The 20,461-nt window shown below is 48.2% G+C and overlaps 2 protein-coding genes and 1 long non-coding RNA gene across 3 annotated transcripts; 1 reads left to right on the forward strand and 2 right to left on the reverse strand.

The window, feature by feature from the left end:
• Positions 1 to 1,415: 1,415 nt before the first annotated feature.
• Positions 1,416 to 2,394, forward strand: LOC127302801 (uncharacterized). Its single transcript, XR_007853117.2, has 2 exons — positions 1,416 to 2,197; positions 2,280 to 2,394. It is a non-coding gene; the product is annotated as an uncharacterized lncRNA (long non-coding RNA).
• A 456-nt stretch (positions 2,395 to 2,850) lies between these two features.
• On the reverse strand, positions 2,851 to 4,389 carry LOC127302800 (uncharacterized). Its single transcript, XM_051333421.1, has 2 exons — positions 4,153 to 4,389; positions 2,851 to 4,063 (listed from the first exon to the last, which is right to left on the reverse strand). The coding sequence occupies exons 1-2, from the start codon at positions 4,304 to 4,306 to the stop codon at positions 3,033 to 3,035; spliced, it is 1,185 nt and encodes a 394-aa protein (XP_051189381.1). The 5' UTR covers positions 4,307 to 4,389; the 3' UTR covers positions 2,851 to 3,032.
• An 8,794-nt stretch (positions 4,390 to 13,183) lies between these two features.
• On the reverse strand, positions 13,184 to 17,301 carry LOC127302802 (T-complex protein 1 subunit beta). Its single transcript, XM_051333423.2, has 11 exons — positions 17,183 to 17,301; positions 16,956 to 17,012; positions 16,555 to 16,620; positions 16,320 to 16,431; positions 16,021 to 16,149; positions 15,424 to 15,495; positions 14,983 to 15,098; positions 14,767 to 14,843; positions 14,123 to 14,608; positions 13,675 to 13,990; positions 13,184 to 13,596 (listed from the first exon to the last, which is right to left on the reverse strand). Exons 2-11 carry the CDS (start codon positions 17,010 to 17,012, stop codon positions 13,450 to 13,452), a joined length of 1,578 nt encoding a protein of 525 aa, XP_051189383.1. The 5' UTR covers positions 17,183 to 17,301; the 3' UTR covers positions 13,184 to 13,449.
• Between the last annotated feature and the right edge of the window lie 3,160 nt (positions 17,302 to 20,461).

Genomic DNA, 20,461 nt, shown 5'->3' on the forward strand with positions numbered 1-20,461 from the left:
TAGGACCTAGAGCCAGCCGGCTTCCGGACCAGCCGGCCGCGGCGCCAGCCGGCTGCTCCTCAGCCGGCCTTTGCCGCGAGCCGGCCAGTGGCCAGCCGGCTGCTCCGCGTCCATTGCCCTACCCGGGGTCTTCCCCCCGACAATTACTTGGAGTCCTTTGGTACTGCCTCTAGCAGTGTTTTTGACCCAAAAGGTAAATCCCTGGCTACGCCTGAACATTACACTATTTCTGAGGGCCCGTCGATGAATGCTCGATGGACAGCACCCCCTGTAGGTGGGATGAAGGCTAATGTGGATGTGGGATGGGATTCGCAAAGCAAAAAAGCTGGTATTGGTGTTGTGGTGCGTGACTATGCCGGTCAGGTTTTGTTATCTGAATGGCAGTTCCTCCCCTGGTGCGCAAGTGCGGAGGAAGCTGAAGTCTTGGCATGTCTGGCAGGTTTAAAACACCTTATCAACCTCCAAGCTCCTCATGCAATCATGGAATCTGATTGTCTACGTACAGTTAACACCCTTCAGAGTAAAACCAAGGATATGTCATCTTGTTGGAGTCTTTATTCGGAAGGACAGGAGCTGGTGAATATTTATCAGTCTATTTCTATTTGCAAGGTGAACCGTAGAAGCAATGGTTTGGCGCATGCTTTGGCGCAGCTGGGAAAAAAGGGTGAATCCGGTGTTTTTCGGGACTCTATTCCTGGTTCTTTGATGGATTTAGTTATGGATGATCGTAGGCATATTGGGTTGTCTAGATCTTCTGCCTGTTAGGCCTCTTCATATCTTGATGTAACCATTCTGTGACTTTGGTGCAGCAAGTTTTTTACGCACTCTTTTCCTTACCAGGGTACCGAAGGGGACTGGAAGGTTTTTAATGAGGCGGCTTGCTTGCGTAATATATAATGGTTCATCTTCAAAAAAAAAAAAAAAAGTACCCATGTGGCACAGGCCGAACAGGATGTCATGCGCATGCGCCCCCAATTACGTTGTTGAGCAAGTTTAATTAATCTCCAAGGGTGGCTATGGTTGCTGTGATGTCCTTAATTTTCGTCCTGATGAAATTCCATTTTCTTACGAGAACGTACAGATCGACATTAGTAACTTCGTGCTTCGTTCACATCCACCTGCTAAACAAACGAACGGGCAGAATCCGACGCGGAGGGAGGAATTGCAAGGAGAAAGAATCCTTGGGATCAAGACATAAAACCTTACTTCGTTTGAACGGAACGTGGGAACATGTGATAAAAGTACTAAGCACGGCGACGGAAATGGGCGTAATCCGAATAGTGCTGCGGGTTGCATCAAGAAGATGGAGCGCTTTAAATTTGCTCTCGTTTTGAAGCTTATGTTGAAGTTGTTGGGTATTACAAATGAGCTTTCACATCTCTTGCAAAAAAAAGATACAAATATTATTCATGCCATGGAGTTAGTTAATGATGTCAAGTTTGAGTTGGCCACCATTAGAGATAGTGGTTGGGATAGTCTTTTTGAAGAGGTCCAACAATTTTGTACTTCCAAAGGTATTCCGGTGCCAAATATGGATGAGGAAATACCGGTTCGGGGTCGCTCAAGGCTAGAGGGAAGGATCATCACCAATCTTCATTATTATCAGGCTAAAATCTTCTATGTGGTTATCGACAAAATATGTGTTGAGATGGATCATCACTTTGGTGACACAAATAAGGAGGTACTTTCTTGTTTCTCATGTCTTGATCCCAAGGATTCTTTCTCCAAGTTCAATGTAGAGAAGCTTTGTCGTCTTGCTGAAATTTACAGTGAAGATTTCTCTAATGATGATCGTACAATATTGAGGGATCAACTTGAGACTTACGTTCTTCATTTGAGAAATCATGCTGCCTTTTCGACTTGCAATGATTTTGAAAGTTTGGCTGCAAAAATGGTAGAAACGGAGAAACACTTGGTATTTCCATTGGTTTACAAGCTCATTGAGTTAGCTTTGTTATTACCGGTGTCAACGACATTTGTTGAGAGAGCTTTCTCGGCAATGAAAATTATCAAGTCTAAGTTGCGCAATAAGATAAATGATGATTGGTTTAATCACTTGATGATATGCTACACTGAGCGGGAGATATTTAAATCACTTGATGATGTAGTAATTATTCGACGGTTTCAAGCCTTCAAGAATCGTAAAGGGATTTTGCCGAGGCGTCATTAGTATTTGAAAGGCAGGGACTCTTGAAAGGTATGTACCATACATTCTAGTGTGAGAAATTATTTCCAAGACTATGAACTACTATTTCTTACATTCATTTTTAACATTGCAGGTTTCATTGTGGGCGTCTAAATTAGTGAGCATTTGGATATCTAGAATTTTGTTTGTCTAGTGAACAATTATTTTAGCTTTTGTGTTTCCAAACAACTATGACATATGGTTCTCAATTTAGTACTTATATTTTAATTATATATATCGAAATATGCGGTTGCGATTCTCGTTTTTTTTTTGCTTAGCTTATGGTTCGCCCAGGCTTCAATTTTTTCCTGGCTCCGCCACTGATTGTTGGCCTCTTGAGACATGATCCACACTGAATCTTGTGAGTTTCTTGCCGACTTGATTAATTGTTCGCTGCCGCTGGAGTGTCGTTGGGCTCGCTCAACTCCTCCTTCCCGCAGGACTCGATGAACTGCTCCGGCCTTCCCGCAAGACTTGATCAACTGCTACATGTCCATTGCCTCCTTATTCCATTGTTCTACATCCAAACAGAAATTGAAATTGGGTATCACCCACTGATTCCAACAACAAATTTCAAGCCACCCAAACAGCAGAATGAAAATTGCAAATCATTTCCTTTCTAACTTGGATTTAGAATTTCCACTCAATTCAATTCAAGAAATCAATTATGTGCATCCAAACACCACATTTCACATGTATTAAATTTCGCCTCTTGACAAATATTTCTGTAGGCATTGTCGTGTTTCATGCCTCTTATACAGGTTTATTCACACAAGCGAGTTCTTAAGAAGAATTCCACCGCAACGCGCGGGTACATAGTTATAGTTTACACTACACAATAGATCACTTAGATAGCCAGCATGGCGTACCCAAAGGCCGTTGCAAGCGTGCTTATTACGCCTGCCGTCGCCTGAGGGACACCGCTGCTTGGCGTAGTTGAGCTTGCCCCATCTGCACCTGGTGGGCTGGTCGTGTCGGACGGTGGCTGGGGCACGCTTCCAGGTGTACCAGGCGGCCCTTCTGCACCTGGTGGGCTGGTCGTGTCAGGCGGTGGCTGCGGCACGCTTCCAGGTGTACCAGGGGAAGAGGAAGGCGGTGAGCCTGGAGTTGTTGGGGTACCCGGTGAAGAAGACGGCGGTGAGGCTGGAGCTTGGGGTGCACCCGGCGAAGAAGACGGCGGTGAGGTTGGAGCTTGGGGGGTACCCGGCGAAGAAGACGGCGGTGAGGCTGGAGCTTGGGGGGTACCCGGTGAAGAAGACGGCGGTGAGGCTGGAGCTTGGGGTGTACCCGGTGAAGAAGACGGCGGTGAGGCTGGAGCTTGGGGTGCACCCGGTGAAGAAGACGGGGGTGAGGTTGGGGTACTCGGTGAAGAAGACGGCGGTGAGGCTGGAGCTTGGGGGGTACCCGGTGAAGAAGACGGCGGCGAGGGTGGAGCTTGGGGGGTACCCGGTGAAGAAGACGGCGGTGAGGCTGGAGCTTGGGGTGTACCCGGTGAAGAAGACGGCGGCGAGGGTGGAGCTCCCGGGATGCCCGGTGAAGAAGACGACGGCGAGGGTGGAGCTCCCGGGGTGCCTGGTGAAGAAGACGGCGATGGAGGCGGAGTAGCGCCTGGAGGTGAACCTGGCGGAGATGGCGGAGGCGACATGGAAGGAGGCGGCATGGGGGTGTGGTCGGCTGGGTGGACAACGACTATGAGCTTCTGGTTGGCCATGCAGTGTGCCTGGTTGCCGGTGATGAAGAAGAATGATCCCGGGCGGTCGAGCGTGAAGAGCGTGCAGCCGCCCTCGAACTTGGCCACGTAGGTGGTGGTGTTGCAGACGTTGTAGGCGGCCTGATCCACCAGGAGGACCGAGTCCGTCTCCTTGGGGTACTGGAACACTGCCAAAAAACACGCGTAAAATTTCACGGTAATAATGTTTAACCATGTGCCGTATCTGAAGGTGGAACTTACGGAGCTGGTCACGTACCGGTCCGGAAACACATCCGCCCGGCCCACGCGTTGTACGGCTCGGCGCCTGCGTCCGGGACGCGCCAGCCTACCGGGAACTGTGTTGCGCGCGCGGCCTCAGCCATGAGAGCCATGCACACGAGTCCTACGACTCCTAATAATACACTCGCCATGTCCGGAGATCGCTACTTGTTACTGCAAATCGACCAGTGCTGCACCTTGTGATCGATCTGTGTGAGCTTGGGAGGATCAGACAGTGGTTCAGTGGGTGGGTATATATAGAGGTCGATCTGAACATCTCGAGGGAACAACGTGCCAGTTTGGTACATCACCTCGTTTAAATAATATAATTCCTACGACCTATAATGATAAGTACTATCAAGGATTTTGCATAAAGTTAGGAGTAGCTAGTACAGGGATTCATGAGGACTCATGTTTTCAAAGATATATCCATCGACGTCCCCCTCAAAAGGAAAAAAAATCTATCGACATGGACATGGTCAAGTTAATTAACCTGAGCAATCGACGTCTCTTCACGTGGCTGAAAGCGTCAGGTGTTAGGCAGAACTTGTACGGTCCTGGTTGTGGTTGGCATGTTCTCCACAGTTGACATTGGGCGATTTGCACAAAAATAACCCAAAAGTGAAAAAAAAGCACAGAATGACCCTCCGGCGAAACTATTTCACCAATCTAACCCTTTTGTATGGCGCCCTTCCCACGGGCGCCACACATGCCCATGTGGCGCCCCTCCTGCCGGCGCCACTGTTTCAGCCGACGTGGCCCCCTCGCCGCTGAGCTGGTGCGCCCATCCGACGTGGCAGCATGTGTGGCGCCCCTCACAACGGCGCCACACATGCACTTGTAATTGCCCAAAACATACTGTGAGACAATTCCTCTGGGACTTAGCCGTTTTGCGAGGCTCGATGTGTGGCGCCGATGCCACGGGCGCCACACTAGCCTGTGTGGCGCCGATGCCACGGGCGCCACATATAGAGGCTCGCGAAAACGGCTAAGGACTTATCGTCCGGAGCCCCTGGATGTTTTCGACCCAATAGTTCATATAAGTTGGCATGTGTGGCGCCGATGCCACGGGCGCCACACTAGCTTTTGTGGCGCCAGTGGCAAGGGCGCCACACATTGACTTGTGTTAAAAACATGAAAAATCCTACCAAACTCCAACAGTTATGAGTACAACATTGGACACAACAAGTAGCAATTTCATGACATACACATATAACACTTCATAGGTCACATTGTAGCACGTAGATTCAAACAACAAGTAGCATTACACACCATGGTTCGAAATGACATAGGGTTCACAAATCGATACTTATGAAGATAAAGTTCAGAACAACACGTAGCACATCCTAGTAGCGTCCTCGACGTGCCGTCCTCGCGGGCTGCTTCCGGATGACCATCCTCTTCGTCCGCTGCCGTGGCTGCTCCTGCTGCTGCTCCTCCTCCTCCTCTGAAGAGAACGGCTCGTCGTTCCTCATCCTCGACAAAGCTGATCTCCGCGGCGGCCCCTCATCCTCCTCAGTGACAACCTTCTTTCCTCGGTTGACATAATCTTCCGGAGTGTACCGGTTTGGAGCCTTGCCCCTTGGCTTGAACTGGTAAGCTGACCGTGGGGCTTGCTTGGAGGTATGCTTTGGAAGTATGCCTTGACTCAGAATTAGCTCGTCCTCAGGAATCTTCACAAACATGAACACATGAGATTACAAAAGTTGAAATTAGTAAGAACATGTTTGACAGCAACAAAATAGTCCATACCTCCCGCTCTTCTGAAGAGGAAGATGTAGCGATTTCGGCTTCCCGGCAACCTAGCAAGCTGGCTAACCGCCGCATCTTTCGTGCAGTGTTCTGCGTCATGCCGTTCATGGTTACAAATCCACCACATCATAGTAGCGTACATTCAAAGTTGGTGATCATACCTTAATGAAATACCGCAACGGTCCGACAGACTTGTCATCTCTCCCGCTCTGCTCCCAGATAACCTCGCACTCCTCAGCTGTTTTTTGGATCTCCTCCCGCTGTGACAAACATAGCATACACAATTGAAGCGAGCACATGGCAATACTAGGATGTGCTAGTTAGTGAGAGAATCCATTACCACGAAGTTCAGCTCGGAAGCAATAGAAGTCGATCTCCCTCTGCGAGCAAAGGTGTCGTGCTGGCTTTGCCCAACCTCATCGAACTGGATGGGGTCGTCCAAGATCTCCTCAGGATACGCGTGCTTAACTAACTCGATACGCGTGTTCTCATGGAACCACTCGAGGTAGTTGTTGAAAGCGGCGAAGTCGTGAGGCACAATCTGCTCAGGGCCAGCATTCCGTGCCGCTTGCAAACAGTGTTGGAACGCTGCGATGTGGCCGCTATGATGGACTGGCCAATTTGTGATCTTCCTCTGCCGCTGCCTATCAAGCCTGCAAGAATCAACAAGTTAGTTTGTACCTCTTCTATCAAGAATCTTCCATCGCATGATTCCAGAAGTTTACCTATGAAGCGCCTTGTCCGTGTCTTGCCACACTAGTAGGCACTCCTGATACAGCCCAAACTGTCTCATCACTCTTTGCGGCTGGTGGTGTTCAACAAGCCACATGCATATGAGTGGGCAGCGCATACGCCAGAACCGCGCCTCCTCCGTGCACTTGTGGTTGAGGTCAGCCATCCCCGCGCCAATATGGTAGTAGCTACCATATGGCTCCCATTCCACCTGCAGCATACAAATATCTCAGAATTTAGAACATGCCAGTAGAATCAATGAAAACTAGGATTGCAAAAGAGTGATCGATTACCTGCTCAGCGGTAAGAGTGTCCAACTCCGCAGTGTACTGCCTGTACATGACCATTGGATCGCTCGTCATCTCCGAGACATTGTCCCACATGTATGCCCAAGTGGGCTCCCGATCAGGGTTGTGAGGGTGATGAGGCCATGGCCTCTCGGTGAGTGTCCTAGGCCGCCCAACTGATAGGCGGTCCCAGCTCCATACGGAAAGTAGGAGCATGCATCCACCAATACCGCAGCTCCCAGACCTGCGACAAGCTTCGTCCAACTGCGCACATAAGACATTTGGTTAGTACTTTGTCTAGCACACTACTATAGGAAAATAGTACATAGAGCAAATCATCACCTGCCGGTAGAGGTAGGCAAGTGCCGTTGTTCCCCAACTCCACCGGTTATCCAACACCGTAAGCGCCTTCAGCCAACACCAATGGGCCAGCTTCCCCCCACTGTCAGGAAAGAGAGTCCTCGAAATCATGTACCATAAGTACACGCGGGCGTACGTCCTCCGAGTGTCCTCGTCGGCCTCTTCCGGGCATTCTCCAAAGTTAGTCCTGATCCATTCGAAAGACGCGCCGGCGGGAGCTCTCTTCTTTGGTTCTGTTGGCAGCGGAGGAGCCCTGCCAATAAGCACCTGCATCTGCTCGCGCCACCCATCAGAAGCTGTGTTCATACACAGTGGCTCGCCCTGAATAGGTAGTCCAAGGATCATGGAAACATCCTGGAGAGTAGGGGCCATCTCGCCGGCCCTCAAGTGGAAGGTGTGAGTCTCCGGCCTCCACCGGTCGACAAGGGCAGTGAGTGCCGAGGGGTTCATGTGTGGCCCCCCACGGCTTACAAGGGATATGAACGGCATAAGACCGGTAGGCTGGATGAACTCCGTGTACCTCTCGTCATACGGTATATCCGTTGTGCCATGGTAACGAATCTTCAAAGGGTGAAGATCCGTTCCCCTCTCCGTCATATGAACAGCCCGGTGCTCCCTGTCGTACTCTTCATCTAGAAGCCACACCATCCTACATGTTTACACAACCATAGTATGAGTCATTCCACTAACAAAAATGAGCAACACATACATGAGAGTTCATATCCAAATACATGAGAGTTCCATACATACACACATACATTCATATCTAAGGTTCCAACAAATATTTGGTTCAAATATGAGTTATTCCATCACAAATACATACCCATTTCAACACATACATAGCCATTTCAACACATACATAGCCATTTCAAACATCTTTGGATACAATGCATACAATCTAGCAAAATTTAACATCTATTGTTCAAACACATGCATACAAATCTAGGGTTCATATCCAAATCCACCAACATATCCAAATATCCAAATATCTATGGTTCAAACACATGCATACAAATCTAGGGTTCATTTCTTGCTAGGTTCAGAGCCAAATGCACTAACATATCAATGGTTCATATCTAAATCCACCAACATGAATTTCCATGTCTAGGGTTCATACCCAAATCTACCAAATCCACCAACAATAGTGGATGAATCGGAGGGAATCGAAGGGGAATACCTTGAGGAATGGAGGAGGAAGGACTTGGCCGGATAGATCTGACGATTCCTTGGTCGATTTGGTGGGGGAGCCGAAGGGGAGGCGGGCGGCGGCGGCGGTTGGGAAGGAGAAGCAGAGAGGAAGAGAAAGAAGAAAGAGAGGGTCGGGCTGGGCGCGGGCGCGGGCGCCACACTTAAGTGGATGTGTGGCGCCCGTGGCATCGGCGCCACACAGGCTAGTGTGGCGCCCGTGGCATCGGCGCCACACATCGAGCCTCGCAAAACGGCTAAGTCCCAGAGGAATTGTCTCACAGTATGTTTTGGGCAATTACAAGTGCATGTGTGGCGCCGTCACGTCGGATGGGCGCACCAGCTCAGCGACGAGGGGGCCACGTCGGCTGGGACAGTGGCGCCGCCAGGAGGGGCGCCACATGGGCATGTGTGGCGCCCGTGGGAAGGGCGCCACACAAAAGGGTTAGATTGGTGAAATAGTTTCGCCAGAGGGTCAGTCTGTGCTTTTCTTTCACTTTTGGGTTATTTTTGTGCAAATCGCCTTGACATTGGAATCGGAATTGTACTAGTACTCGACTACTCGTGCACCATGAACGGTTCACGATCTGACATGTGTCCGTCGGCGCTCGCTCAGTTTTTGGGTTCCATTTGGTCACGCCAGCGAGCGCGCGACGTCCTTCTCGGAGGATGCAGCAATCCAGGTGCTACCTAGCGAGGTATACCAAACGGAACCCAAGCCTCAGTCACCACCTCCCCTGCAAAGTCCAAGCCGTACCGTACGAGTTGACTATATACTGTTGGTTCAATCGGCTCGTTCTATTCTAGCGAGCAACGACAAGAGCATGTTTCACAGAAATGTATTACATCTCATCATAATAGTAGTACTATACCTGTTGCCGAGTTTTATGTATCTAGACATAATTCAGACTGTCTCTTTCCCTTATGTGTATGCTTCGGTAGTCGCTGTCAACATCTTCTACCAAACCCTTTTCTTTTGTAATGTTAAGTTTGATTTGTACTCATCCTACCTATGCAGATGCCAAATGTATTGCTTAAATCTTTTGACTAATAAAACATTCTTTATTAAAAAAAAAACCAGACCCACATCTAGATTGTATATCGAAGCGATGAGCCTTGCTAAGCTTACTATCGATGCAACTATGGCGCCAAACAATACCACTACACTGCACGTGTCCAACATCAAACACCTACCATCGAGACCCCATTGCATCATGCTGCCAATACCCGTTGCCGCTAATATCGTAGATAAAACACCCCTCCACCAGCAGATCCCTCTAGACCTCACATATTGTATAACGATGCTCCCAAGGGCGGCTGATCATACTCTAATAAGGTAACGACGCCATCGTCTGCTTCGACCGGTCGCAATTCAGCTCTCACCGGCTGACCGTCTTTACTCCATCCCACGCTGTAGCCACATGCCCACATGAGCCGTACCGTTCACCATCAATGTGGCCAGAGAGGTGACCGTGCCGGCTACCGCGTCACTGCCGTTGAATATGAATATGTTATCTCTCTTTTCACTGGTTTAGACTTTAGATTTTACATCAATTATATAACTGCCTAGGCAGCCATGATGCGGCACGTGGTGATCACGCCAGACCCTTTGTCGTAGTCGCCGTCTCGAGGGCCGCGTCCAATATGTGTAGCGATAATATTCTTTTTGTGAATAAGACAAAGAGAGGAAGGAAGTTTCGAGCCTTTGTGTCGAAGAAATTTGCGACTTACCTTGACAGGTTTGGTGAACGTACTTGGCCAATAGTTAACCACGACATGTCAAGCGGAGATAAGAGTACTTTGAAGGGCTTGAACTTTGGGATATAACACAACGTGCTTGTCCCCTTGTATAATTGGCCAATCTGCTCATGCATTTGAAGCCCATCAATTGTATTTTTTTTACATAAATAACATGCATTTTCTTATTCAAAGTGGCATCAAGTGTTGATCTTTGGAAAAAATTATCATACACGGAATTTTCTAATTTCATCTGGGTTAACAATCATATGCAAGATTGTGGTAGCAAGTATAATACTATGTAAGAGAACAAGATATAAGTAGTCGAAGCACACAAAATAAAGATGGTAAAAATAATTGTTCCATGTTTTTAGGATGTTAATTGGGGACCTAAAAAGACACATTTACCCCTGGTTTATTTTGTGACGAAACATTTTGGTCAATGATTAAATGAGACTCCCGGATCTCACAGAACCTGAACGGAACATCTTGTCCAGCCACGGCCACCCCTTAGACTGCTCATAGTGGGAGTAACATAGCTAGTAACATCACACATCTCAAGGTATTTTGGTGACATGACATGCTAATAAATAAAGAAAAAGAGTGAGGTGGTAACTAGGTATCTATAATCTATAAATTGGAGCAACCCACTAAGGTAATTCTCTCAACATGCAAGCTATCCACCTCATTAAGCACTCTTGATCAATTGTAGCATGCCATGTGGCATTAAATTTCCACCTAAGCCAAGAACAAAAGATTTGTTTCTAAATCAACGTGGTTGTTATAATTTCCATTTTTTACCAAAGAGGCACGTAGTTGCGGCCGGCAGCCCTATCATCTTCTCCACAACATCCATATTTGCATCTCCTTTTGCCTCCCCCTGTCCCCCACCTTAGAAACGAATCGACCTACATGTAACTGCCAAGATAGACGAGTGAGCGCCGGGCGACTGACTCTTCATTCTCCATCTTCCACCACTTCCGTGTTGAAATAGTTCCTCTATTTGTGTCTTTCTCCGAGCCGGTGGCTGAGGCTGGTGCAAGACTGACAACCCAAGCAACCATCAAAAGAACACCTCATCGCGCTTCTACGTTATGGTCGGACTCCCCCAATCCTTGCACGGCATCCGCCTTCTTCTTATAGCCGTCGCGTCCTATACCTATAGGACAGACGACTCGGGCTCACGTCATCGCTCTCCATGAGTTCTCGCAGCGTCATCTCACCAAATCCATCTTGAATAAGCGGGGGGATTTGATGATAACCCCCCCTAGTTGGTGCCACTTTTATCATAACCCCCCCTTGTGTCACTGACATGTGGGGTCCGGCCCCACATGTCAGCGACACAAGGGGGGGTTATGATAAAAGTACCCCCCAACTGGGGGGTTATCATCAATTTTACCCTTTTCTCACACCGACATATTCTTTTATGTCCCAGGAGGAATCACAAGCCAATGTTACTGGAATTAGTGTTGCTGATGTTGGTCCTGTACTCCTGTGGGCACAAAAGAAAGTCTCTCTGTTCTTGATATCAAAAACTCTATTGCAAGCAAACTCACTGCTGAAGATACATAACAACCGCAAGCGGTCGTGCATTGAGGATGAGTGCCGACTTTGATAGCTACTGGAAAAGGGCAGAAAGAGTGTTGATGAGAAATCCATTGAGGGGAGCTTGGTGAGATCTAGCTTATGGTCTCTTCTTTGCCGGTTGAACTAGTTTTTGGAGTGATCATAGTGTATTTGCTCTCATGAGATGATCTTTTTGTTTGAATGTGTTGGTACTTGAGAACTAGGAAGAACTACTTAATACTGTTGCTTCGCCCAGTCTGCTTGCATACCTTATGAACTAGTAAGATTTACTATTGTTGAAAACATTAAGCATGCGAGCAAAAGGTCCTAGATTGGTTCTTCTTTCTCTCCCTTTCTAAAATTAGCTTGCCGATGCAGGCTGTGTTGGTTAGTTGGTACTATGACACGTCCAAGACTTCCGTGAAGTGTCTTTTTCTCGCATTTGAAAAGCTCAGTTTCCATACTGACTTGAGAGCGGAAAGGACCTGGAGGGGGACAACATACCACGTAGGACTAAATGGAGTACTTACATGGAATGGAAGAAGACCGCTGACTTTATGTAGAACCAAATGTGGTAGAGAAGGCTCGTGCGCTCTGGTATTAATGCTTCTATGAAATAGACGAATGAGAAAACGTACTGTACTTTGTGGCCTGGAGTAAAATTGATGGATGCTCTGCTCTACACATCCGAACAGGCTACTTTGTGAACAGAAACATTTTCGAATGCCAAAGCAATGGAGCTAAAAATAGTACTACTACTATATGTCTTAGTTTTGTTTCTGTCCAAAAGGTTCTGACTTCTGACTACATATACTATTATGAATGGCATTTCCCAAGATTTGAATACACTATCGGTGCACCAAAGCAGATGGCATCTGAGCAATCGAGCTGGAGAAAAAAAGAACATAATGCATTGTTGAGTGACGTTGGTCACGCTGGCGGGAAAGGCATGACCTACATATAAAGCTTAAGCCTGATGCACGAAGCATATGCCATTGTATCCGGCATAAATAATGACAACCAAAATGTTCAACTAGATAGGGAGAATAGTTTCAAACCTCTTGAAGGAATGAGACTGATAACTTCACTTCTCAAACATGAGCTTCTATAGAACAAAAGTGACGCAAGAAGGTAGGGATGGTCTATAATAAACTGGAGAAAGGCACAACTTCTAGGTCCAGCATCCTTCCAGCCAAAGTTTCAGTTTTCCTCTAAACCAAGCACAACCTGAGACCTCATATCAGGCTACAAAACCTGGACGTGTTCATCTTGAGTTCTTAGTCTGGCATGAAGTTTACAGAGCTTTGGTGCAAACCCTGTAAACCACACCACGGATCTTCCCTTGCTAAATACTATCAAACCTAAATGGAAAAATTACATCAAACCCTCATTACAGAAAATCAAAACTGATTGCACACAGAAACCAAGAGATCCTCCTATTAAGCCAACATCGTAAATAAGATAACAGCACACCGCAAAGATACCAAAGGCTACGGTATTACAACATAAGCCTACGGGAAATCAGCTAGTCCCACAACAAGTTTCAACAGCATGGGGGGTCGCGGTCAGCAACAGTCAAAATGGATTGTCGACTCAAAACAGTAGCGGACCACAGTACCCCAGCCAAAACTTGGCATACACACACAACCCTGCATCAGAAAAGCTCGTGGGATCTATCACATTCTGTCCTCTCTCCTGCGTGGGGCGCAGGTTATGATCTCATCAACCCTGAGGATCATCTCGGCTGCCTCGGTCGCGGACAGGATGATGGCTTGCTTCACCTTGAACGCCTCGCATATCCCGCGCTTTTGCATGTCTCCTAGCTGCAGAATAGTAGACCATTATTAGTATCAAACTCAGGTACATGTTACATAGTGAAATCGGTATTTCCATGAGCTTACGCCGCCCGTGATGACATCGATTCCAGCAGTGCTATTCTCTTTGTGGTGCTCAGCTCGGAGCTGGGAGATCAGCTCGGCACTGTCCAGACCAGCATTGTCAGCAATGATTGTCGGTATGGCTTGCAGCGCACGAGAAAAGGCATCGATTGCATGAGATTTCTTCCCAGGGGTCTTCCTTGCAAGTTCATCCACCTCCTTGGCCATCACCATCTCAGGCCATCCGCCACCAAATATGACACGTGTGTCCTTTACTGTCTGAGAAAGCACACACAGGGCATCATGCAAGGACCTCTCTGCCTCGTCAAGCACGTGCTCACTGTAGAAAATAAGAAACATATTATTCAATATGTGACCAAACATTCAATAGGTTGCTGAATAAAACAAAATGCCTAAATAAGATACTACTGTTATCCTGCAAGATGAGAGCTACACACAAATAAGACAATACCTTGCTCCCCTCAGGACAATGGTGCAAGCTTGCCCCATTGCAACCCCAGAAAAATGTATCAGCCTGTCCTCCCCAATCATAATCTCTTCAATGAGCTTGCAGTGCCCAAGCTTAACAGATTCTGGGTTGTCAAAAGTTGATGCAATATCACCACCAGTGACAAGAGCTAGCCGTTCGATGCCCTCAAAGTCAGCATGCTCAACTGCAAGTATACCAGCATCAGCAAAAAGTTCTTCAGGGAAGTTATAGATCAACTGCCTGTTGACAAAGCAGTTGATTCCATGACCAATGATCTTATTAACTTTCTCTCTCATCTTCTGCTTTTCAGCAGCTTCGATATCTGCAACCTTGGACATCGAATCCACTCGGACACGTGCTCCATAGATCTTAACTTTGTCTGTGTCCATAGCAGTATTTGCAACCAAAATATTAGCATTTTCAATTCTCTTTGGTTGCCCAAGACCAATCTTCTTATCAAGAATGAACCTGCAAAACAGAATCAGAACGTTAACTGGATAGCAGTATCATGGTAACGGTTGCCTTTTTGGAACTGATATAGAAGTGTTTCCACGTAAGCTTGCGTTATACAGTTGGGATAAAAAGGAGCAAATGTCTCCGAAAATATAGTTTGTGAAACAACATACCCTTCATCCAAAAAGGAATCCTTGAGAGATCCTCCAGGTTTCTTCAGAATCTGGATTGATTCCAAGTTGGTGCTACCCTGCCAACAGTGACCAGTGCAGCGCATATCAAATAAACGTTTTACCAACAGCATAGAAAATATGAATGAGCAATTATAGACTAGACTTCAAGAGACATCCCACTGGTTGTTATGACCAACTTCCCCCAACCATTCTTACCTTAAGCCTTAGGACAGCATCAACTGCAAGTTCAGCAAAGTACTCCTTGTCCTGGGAGAGAATTTTTGAACTAAGTGTGGTCATGGCAATGTTCATGAGATCTGATCTGAACTTATCTGCAGTACCAATGGAGGTTTATTGTCAGAAAAATATTCCCGGTGGCATACTCATGAGATAAAACATAAAACATTATAAGTAAAATGAAATCTATACATTTGCCTGAAAATATTCCCATGTCCCAAGTTGGGCAACCAAATGATACCAGACCCTATAACCTCTTCCAGGAAATGACGTTTAAAGGATAATAAAAAGCAACATGTGTCTCCACCCAAAGGATTAATGCAAATATAAATTTTATTCTACACTATTTAACTACAAACAGAATATTAGAGTGTTAAATAGTTACAAAATCATATTTGAGAAAGTAGCTACACAGGTTACCTGTATTTTCTCCGTTGTCCATGGTCTTCTGTAGCAAAGCATTTCTGGCACACTCAGCAGCCATTCTGTAACCTAATAATTAGAGACAATGAAGCATTAGAAATTTTGAATTGTAACCAAACAATTATTGCATATATGTAAACAGTATCACCATATGTAGCTCTATTCTTCTTAGAAATATCATGGTCATCATGTCCGTATAAATAAGCAAACCAAACGGCATAGTTAATTTAAACGCAAACATGAAACCAGAACAGAAAACAAAGGGACATAGTTGTCCATTTGCCACCACAGCATCAATGCAGAGTGCAAAGCTCTGGTATGCTTTTTATCTATATAGGTACAGTTTCACTTGAAAAATCACAAACTACCTAGACTAACGAAGCTAGTACTTTTTAATCATCTAAGCATGAACTGTTCAAAACTATAATATTTAAGCATGATATGGCATTGTTTAGACTTCGCATGCCTGAGTGATCTACACAATCTGCTATTCTATCATTACTTGCAGAAGACTCGGTAACATGCATCAAAGTGGTAATTAATAGTTACACGATTTCCAAATGCTAGGGGTACTGTGTTTAAAATGAGGATTACCTGCAATAATAGTCATGGGATGAATCTTCATGTTAACCAGCTTTTCAGCCTCCCTCAAAAGTTCTCCAGCCAAAACAACAACAGAAGTCGTTCCATCACCAACTTCATCATCTTGGACTTTTGAGATGTCTAATAAACATTAAGGACTACATTTTCTTTCAATCAGAAAGAACGTTCACACGACAAACTAATAAAATGAGGTGAGGAAGAAGATATATAAGCCCATAAGAAACATATATTGCTCAGATCTAGAAGCAGTCATCGCCAAAGATAAGAATTATACCCAAACAAAAGGATACCAACAAGGACCTTGGCAGCAGGATTGTCGATATGAAGGGACTTCAAAATGGTAGCACCGTCATTTGTAACAGTGACTGTCCGCCCTCTGCCAGTTGACTGAAGGATCTTGTCCTGGACATATATAAGGTAGCACGTAAATTTTACGGAAAATACACCAGCAACTACCATCTTGTGTCGAAACTCCAAAGCGCGTTTTTTTTTCCTGCATGAACAGCAATTGAGGACAGGACATACCATTCCTTTTGGTCCCAGTGTGGTCTTTACCAAGTCGGCGATCGCCATGGCACCTACGAAAGAAGCCTGCGAGGAGATGAAATCGACTGAATGAGAACATCATATAACACAGAGGTTGAACAACAAAATCCACAAAGGAATCTATAGCTTTTGCATCCTAACAGAGAGTATCACGGATCAGTGAACTCATTACACAGTTGCAAAAGGACATTGCAACAACAACAAGAAATCATCACTAGGCCGCAGTAAACAATAGATCCTATCAAGCGAAACCACTAGGCAGCGGGGGAAGGCCGATGTTCCTGATCTGGTACTCTTTCCAAAGTAGCCCTTACTATTCAAGTGGAAAGCACAAGTGGAAAGCAATAAGAAACCAAGCGGATCAGAGAGAGTTGTCTCACCATCCTGGCGCGCTCGCCCTTCTCCTGGACGGCATCATCCTTGAGCACCCTCTCCATCTGTCCAACCACAGAGAACAATGTCAGGAACACATCAAGCTAAACCCTCAACCCTGACCGCATCACAGGGGGATCGATCACCGGCCGGAGCTCACTGAGCGGGCGGGCAACCGGCGGGGGAGGGCAGGGGCGCGGGGGCGGCGGAAATGAAGGAAGGGAGGAGAACTCACCGCGGTGGCGGCCGGAGAAGGATCTGGCGGCTGCGGTGGTGCGGAAACGGAGAGCAGGGGGACGGGAGAGGAGGATCTAGGGCTCAAATGGCGCTTCTTGGTGTACGTATAGGGCCGGCCGGGCGTCGCTCCGCTGGGCCTGGAGTCGGTGGAATCGGCCCGGTACTGTTTGCAGAGGTAACACCGGCCTGTACACTCTAGGGCAAATCCTATTTGACGCCTTTTGCGCCTATTAGCCCCGAATTTATTTTTTTTTGACGCTTTTTGCGTCTATTAGGGCATCTCCAGCGGCGCGACGCATTTTAGCGTCCGCGTGCGTCCGTTTGCGTCGGTCGAAATGGTCGAAATCGACCGCGCGTCCGTTTGCGTCGGGGGTGGCTCCAGCGGCACGGCGCATTTTTTGGCCGAATCATTTTTTTAACATGAAACATAATTTACATAGTTAAAACATGAAAAAAAACCTAACGCCTACTGCTGCTATGAGCTCCGGTATCACCCACGGCCAGCTGCCATCCGGGGGAGCGTACGCCGGGCGCGCCGGCGGTGCTGGAGGTGGAGGCGCCCAGGGCTGCGGCTGTGGCGGCGGTGGAGGTGCCCAGGGATACGGCTGTGGCGGCGGTGGAGGAGGCGCCCAGGGCTGCGACTGTGGAGGAGGAGCCCAGGGGTTGTACAGCGGCGGTTGTGGCGCCACCGAGTCCTGTAGCGCCTGTCGAAGGGCTTCATCCTCCGACAGGCCCGGCGGCATGACGCCAGTGGCGTAGCGGGGCAGCGGCGGCTGAACAGGCGCGTCGTTCTCGGAGACGAGGACGCCGAGCTTTGCCATCTCGTCGTCCGTCATGTTCTCCGGGAACTCGAAATTGCGTCCCTCCACCATGGCCTGCTGCCATTCGTGGAAGACGGCCGCGACGTAGTCGTCGCTGTCGTCCTTCACCTCCACGTTATGGTACGCGAGCGCCTCGATGTAGTCGTCCTCATCGTCGTAGCCGTCTTCTTCGTCGTCGTCGTTGTACTACGCGCGCGTCGGCGCCTGCTGACGACGCGTCGGCGCCTCCTGTCTTCGTGGACGAGTCGGCGGTGCAGCCGCGAAGGGATACTCCCTCTCGCCCATGAAGCTCGCCCTTCTTCTCTTATCCATCTCGGTCGACAGATACATACGCCAACTGTCAGAGTAGATGGCGTACGCCGGATCGGCGCGGAGGTCCGGCGGCAGGTACCGCCTCCTTCGCCGGATCTCCGCGGTCCGATCTGGCTCGCGCGCAGGGACTAGAGGGATTGGCACCCGGCGGCAGCTGAGCCGCCAGCCGCCAGGCAGTTGCACGTCGGACCAGGCCTCGCACGGCAACCATTTGCCGTGCATTAGCCTCCCCAGCGTGATGGGGAGCGGCACCCTCTTGCTGCTGCTGCCGGAGGCCTCGAAGTCGTTCTTCTTCCCCTTCCCCATGGCGCTGCGGCGGTGGTGGTGCGAGTGGAGGTGTGGGCGAAGGAGGAACGCGGCCGGTGGACTTTTAAGGGCGGCTGCGCGCGGGATACGATGCCATTGAAGACGGCGCAGAAGCCCAGCCGCCGCCCGCCAGTGCGCGCGTAGAACAGGCAGCCGCGCCATTGATGGCGAAGGCTGCGGCGCAGACGCGAAAGCGCTGACCGCCGAAGCGATGCCCTCGATGCAGACTCGCTGCTAGGCGGGCCCGGTGGAGACGCGAGCGGACACTTTGCACGTCTGCGCAGCGTCCGCAGAGACGCAAACCTGCCGCATATTTGCGGCAGGTTTGCGTCTCTGCGGATGGCCCGGTCACTTTGCGTCGCGCCGCTGGAGAGGGTGCCAGACGCATTTTCGGTCAAGGCGGACGCAAACGGTCGCTCAACGTCCGTTTGCGTCGCGCCGCTGGAGATGCCCTTAGCCCCGAAACGCCCGCGTGATTTGAGCGGTGGGCCGAGGCCCCCAGTCTCGACGGTGGCTGGAGATAGCAGAGAAGAAGCCGCCGGAGAGGAGGAAGAAGCGCCGGAATGGACCTCGCCGCTGACGAGGACAACGCGACTGGTCGTGGTGTCGCCGACTAGGCGATTAATGGACCTCACCGGAGGGTGAGGAAGAAAACTTAATTAGGGGTTAGGGTGGGGTGGGTGCGGGGCCTTAGGGTTCCAAGGTGGGAGCGTCGACATGTTGTCGTGTTCCTCCGCCGGGTCTGACTGCCATATCACTATGAGTGCATCCCAACACTAGCTTAGATCTACACTAAGGCAGATGGTATGTGTAGGGAAAGAGAGTTATAGGTTCGATCTACTTGTGTTGCTTACTTCTTGCTTCGATCTCGAAGACCTAAAGTTGTTTTTCTAAGTGCTTTCTTGGATCTGTACTTGTGGAGTACTTTTGCTAAGTTTGAGCTTTGATCTATATGTTCTTGCTTCGATCTGAAACCGTATATTAGTTGCTTAGTTCTTGCTTGGATATGTACTTGTAGAGTCCGTTCCTAACATTTCTAGCTGGCCTTATTTCATCGAACAGTTGGTTCTGTGTTCTTCTAAGCTACGTCGTCCACGTATAAGTACGATAGTTGGTACGAGGATTGGTTCTACGATGTGTACAACTACTTCTTATACCAGCTATGCACTTATGCATGGCAGCAGTCACAAAAGATTAGTATTGTCTTATGGTTAATCTCTGTGCGCATAACCTGTTTGGAACTTGAATGAAGCTTGTTGCCATGCTTGCTTGCATCCCATGGTTGCATAATGTTGTCCACACGGCTTGTATGTGTGAAAGATCTAGCTTGGTTACTATTGTTTTTGCATTGATTGTATATATAGGACGTGAACTCCCCTGGTGACAAGGTATCAACTTGTCAATGCCTACAAGTAGTAGACTAGGGTTTCGTTGGATGTAGAGGGCAAGTAGATCTCGAAGGTTTTAGCCGAAAAGTACTCGACGAATATAAAACTAGGGTTGTGTTGACGATAAATTCGATTTCCCTTTGTTCCTCGACTCCCCCTTATATATGGGGTGGAGCCGAGGATTTCGTAATACACAAGTTTACAGAGTCCGGGAGGGTTTCCAACCCGTCCCGCAAGATTACAAGTATCCTTTCCTAATACAACTCTAGTTTTCCTTAACAGTATCTTGGGGTGAAGCCGATGTCTTGCCCTGACCAATTTAAGTACTCAACCGTTGGTGGAGGCATCTTCTCTGCCATAAACACTTGCCGCGAGATTACCTTTTGAGCCCTGTTAGATGGCCTAGCTTTCTGAATCATCGAGACCGCGCCATTGTTGTTAGGATCAACA

The sequence above is a fragment of the Lolium perenne genome, chromosome 5 (assembly GCF_019359855.2).
Source record: "Lolium perenne isolate Kyuss_39 chromosome 5, Kyuss_2.0, whole genome shotgun sequence".
NCBI classification, from domain to species: Eukaryota; Viridiplantae; Streptophyta; class Magnoliopsida; order Poales; family Poaceae; genus Lolium; species Lolium perenne.

Excerpts from the sequence above, each read along its gene's own strand:
- LOC127302800 (XM_051333421.1), bottom strand. The coding sequence starts at position 4,306 with ATGGCGAGTGTATTATTAGGAGTCGTAGGACTCGTGTGCATGGCTCTC. Across the intron at positions 4,064-4,152 it reads GCGGATGTGTTTCCGGACCG|TGTTCCAGTACCCCAAGGAG; the intron begins GTACGTGACCAG and ends GTTTTTTGGCAG.
- LOC127302802 (XM_051333423.2), bottom strand. The coding sequence starts at position 17,012 with ATGGAGAGGGTGCTCAAGGATGATGCCGTCCAGGAGAAGGGCGAGCGC. Across the intron at positions 16,432-16,554 it reads CACTGGGACCAAAAGGAATG|GACAAGATCCTTCAGTCAAC; the intron begins GTATGTCCTGTC and ends ATATATGTCCAG. Across the intron at positions 14,609-14,766 it reads GATTCCTTTTTGGATGAAGG|GTTCATTCTTGATAAGAAGA; the intron begins GTATGTTGTTTC and ends TCTGTTTTGCAG.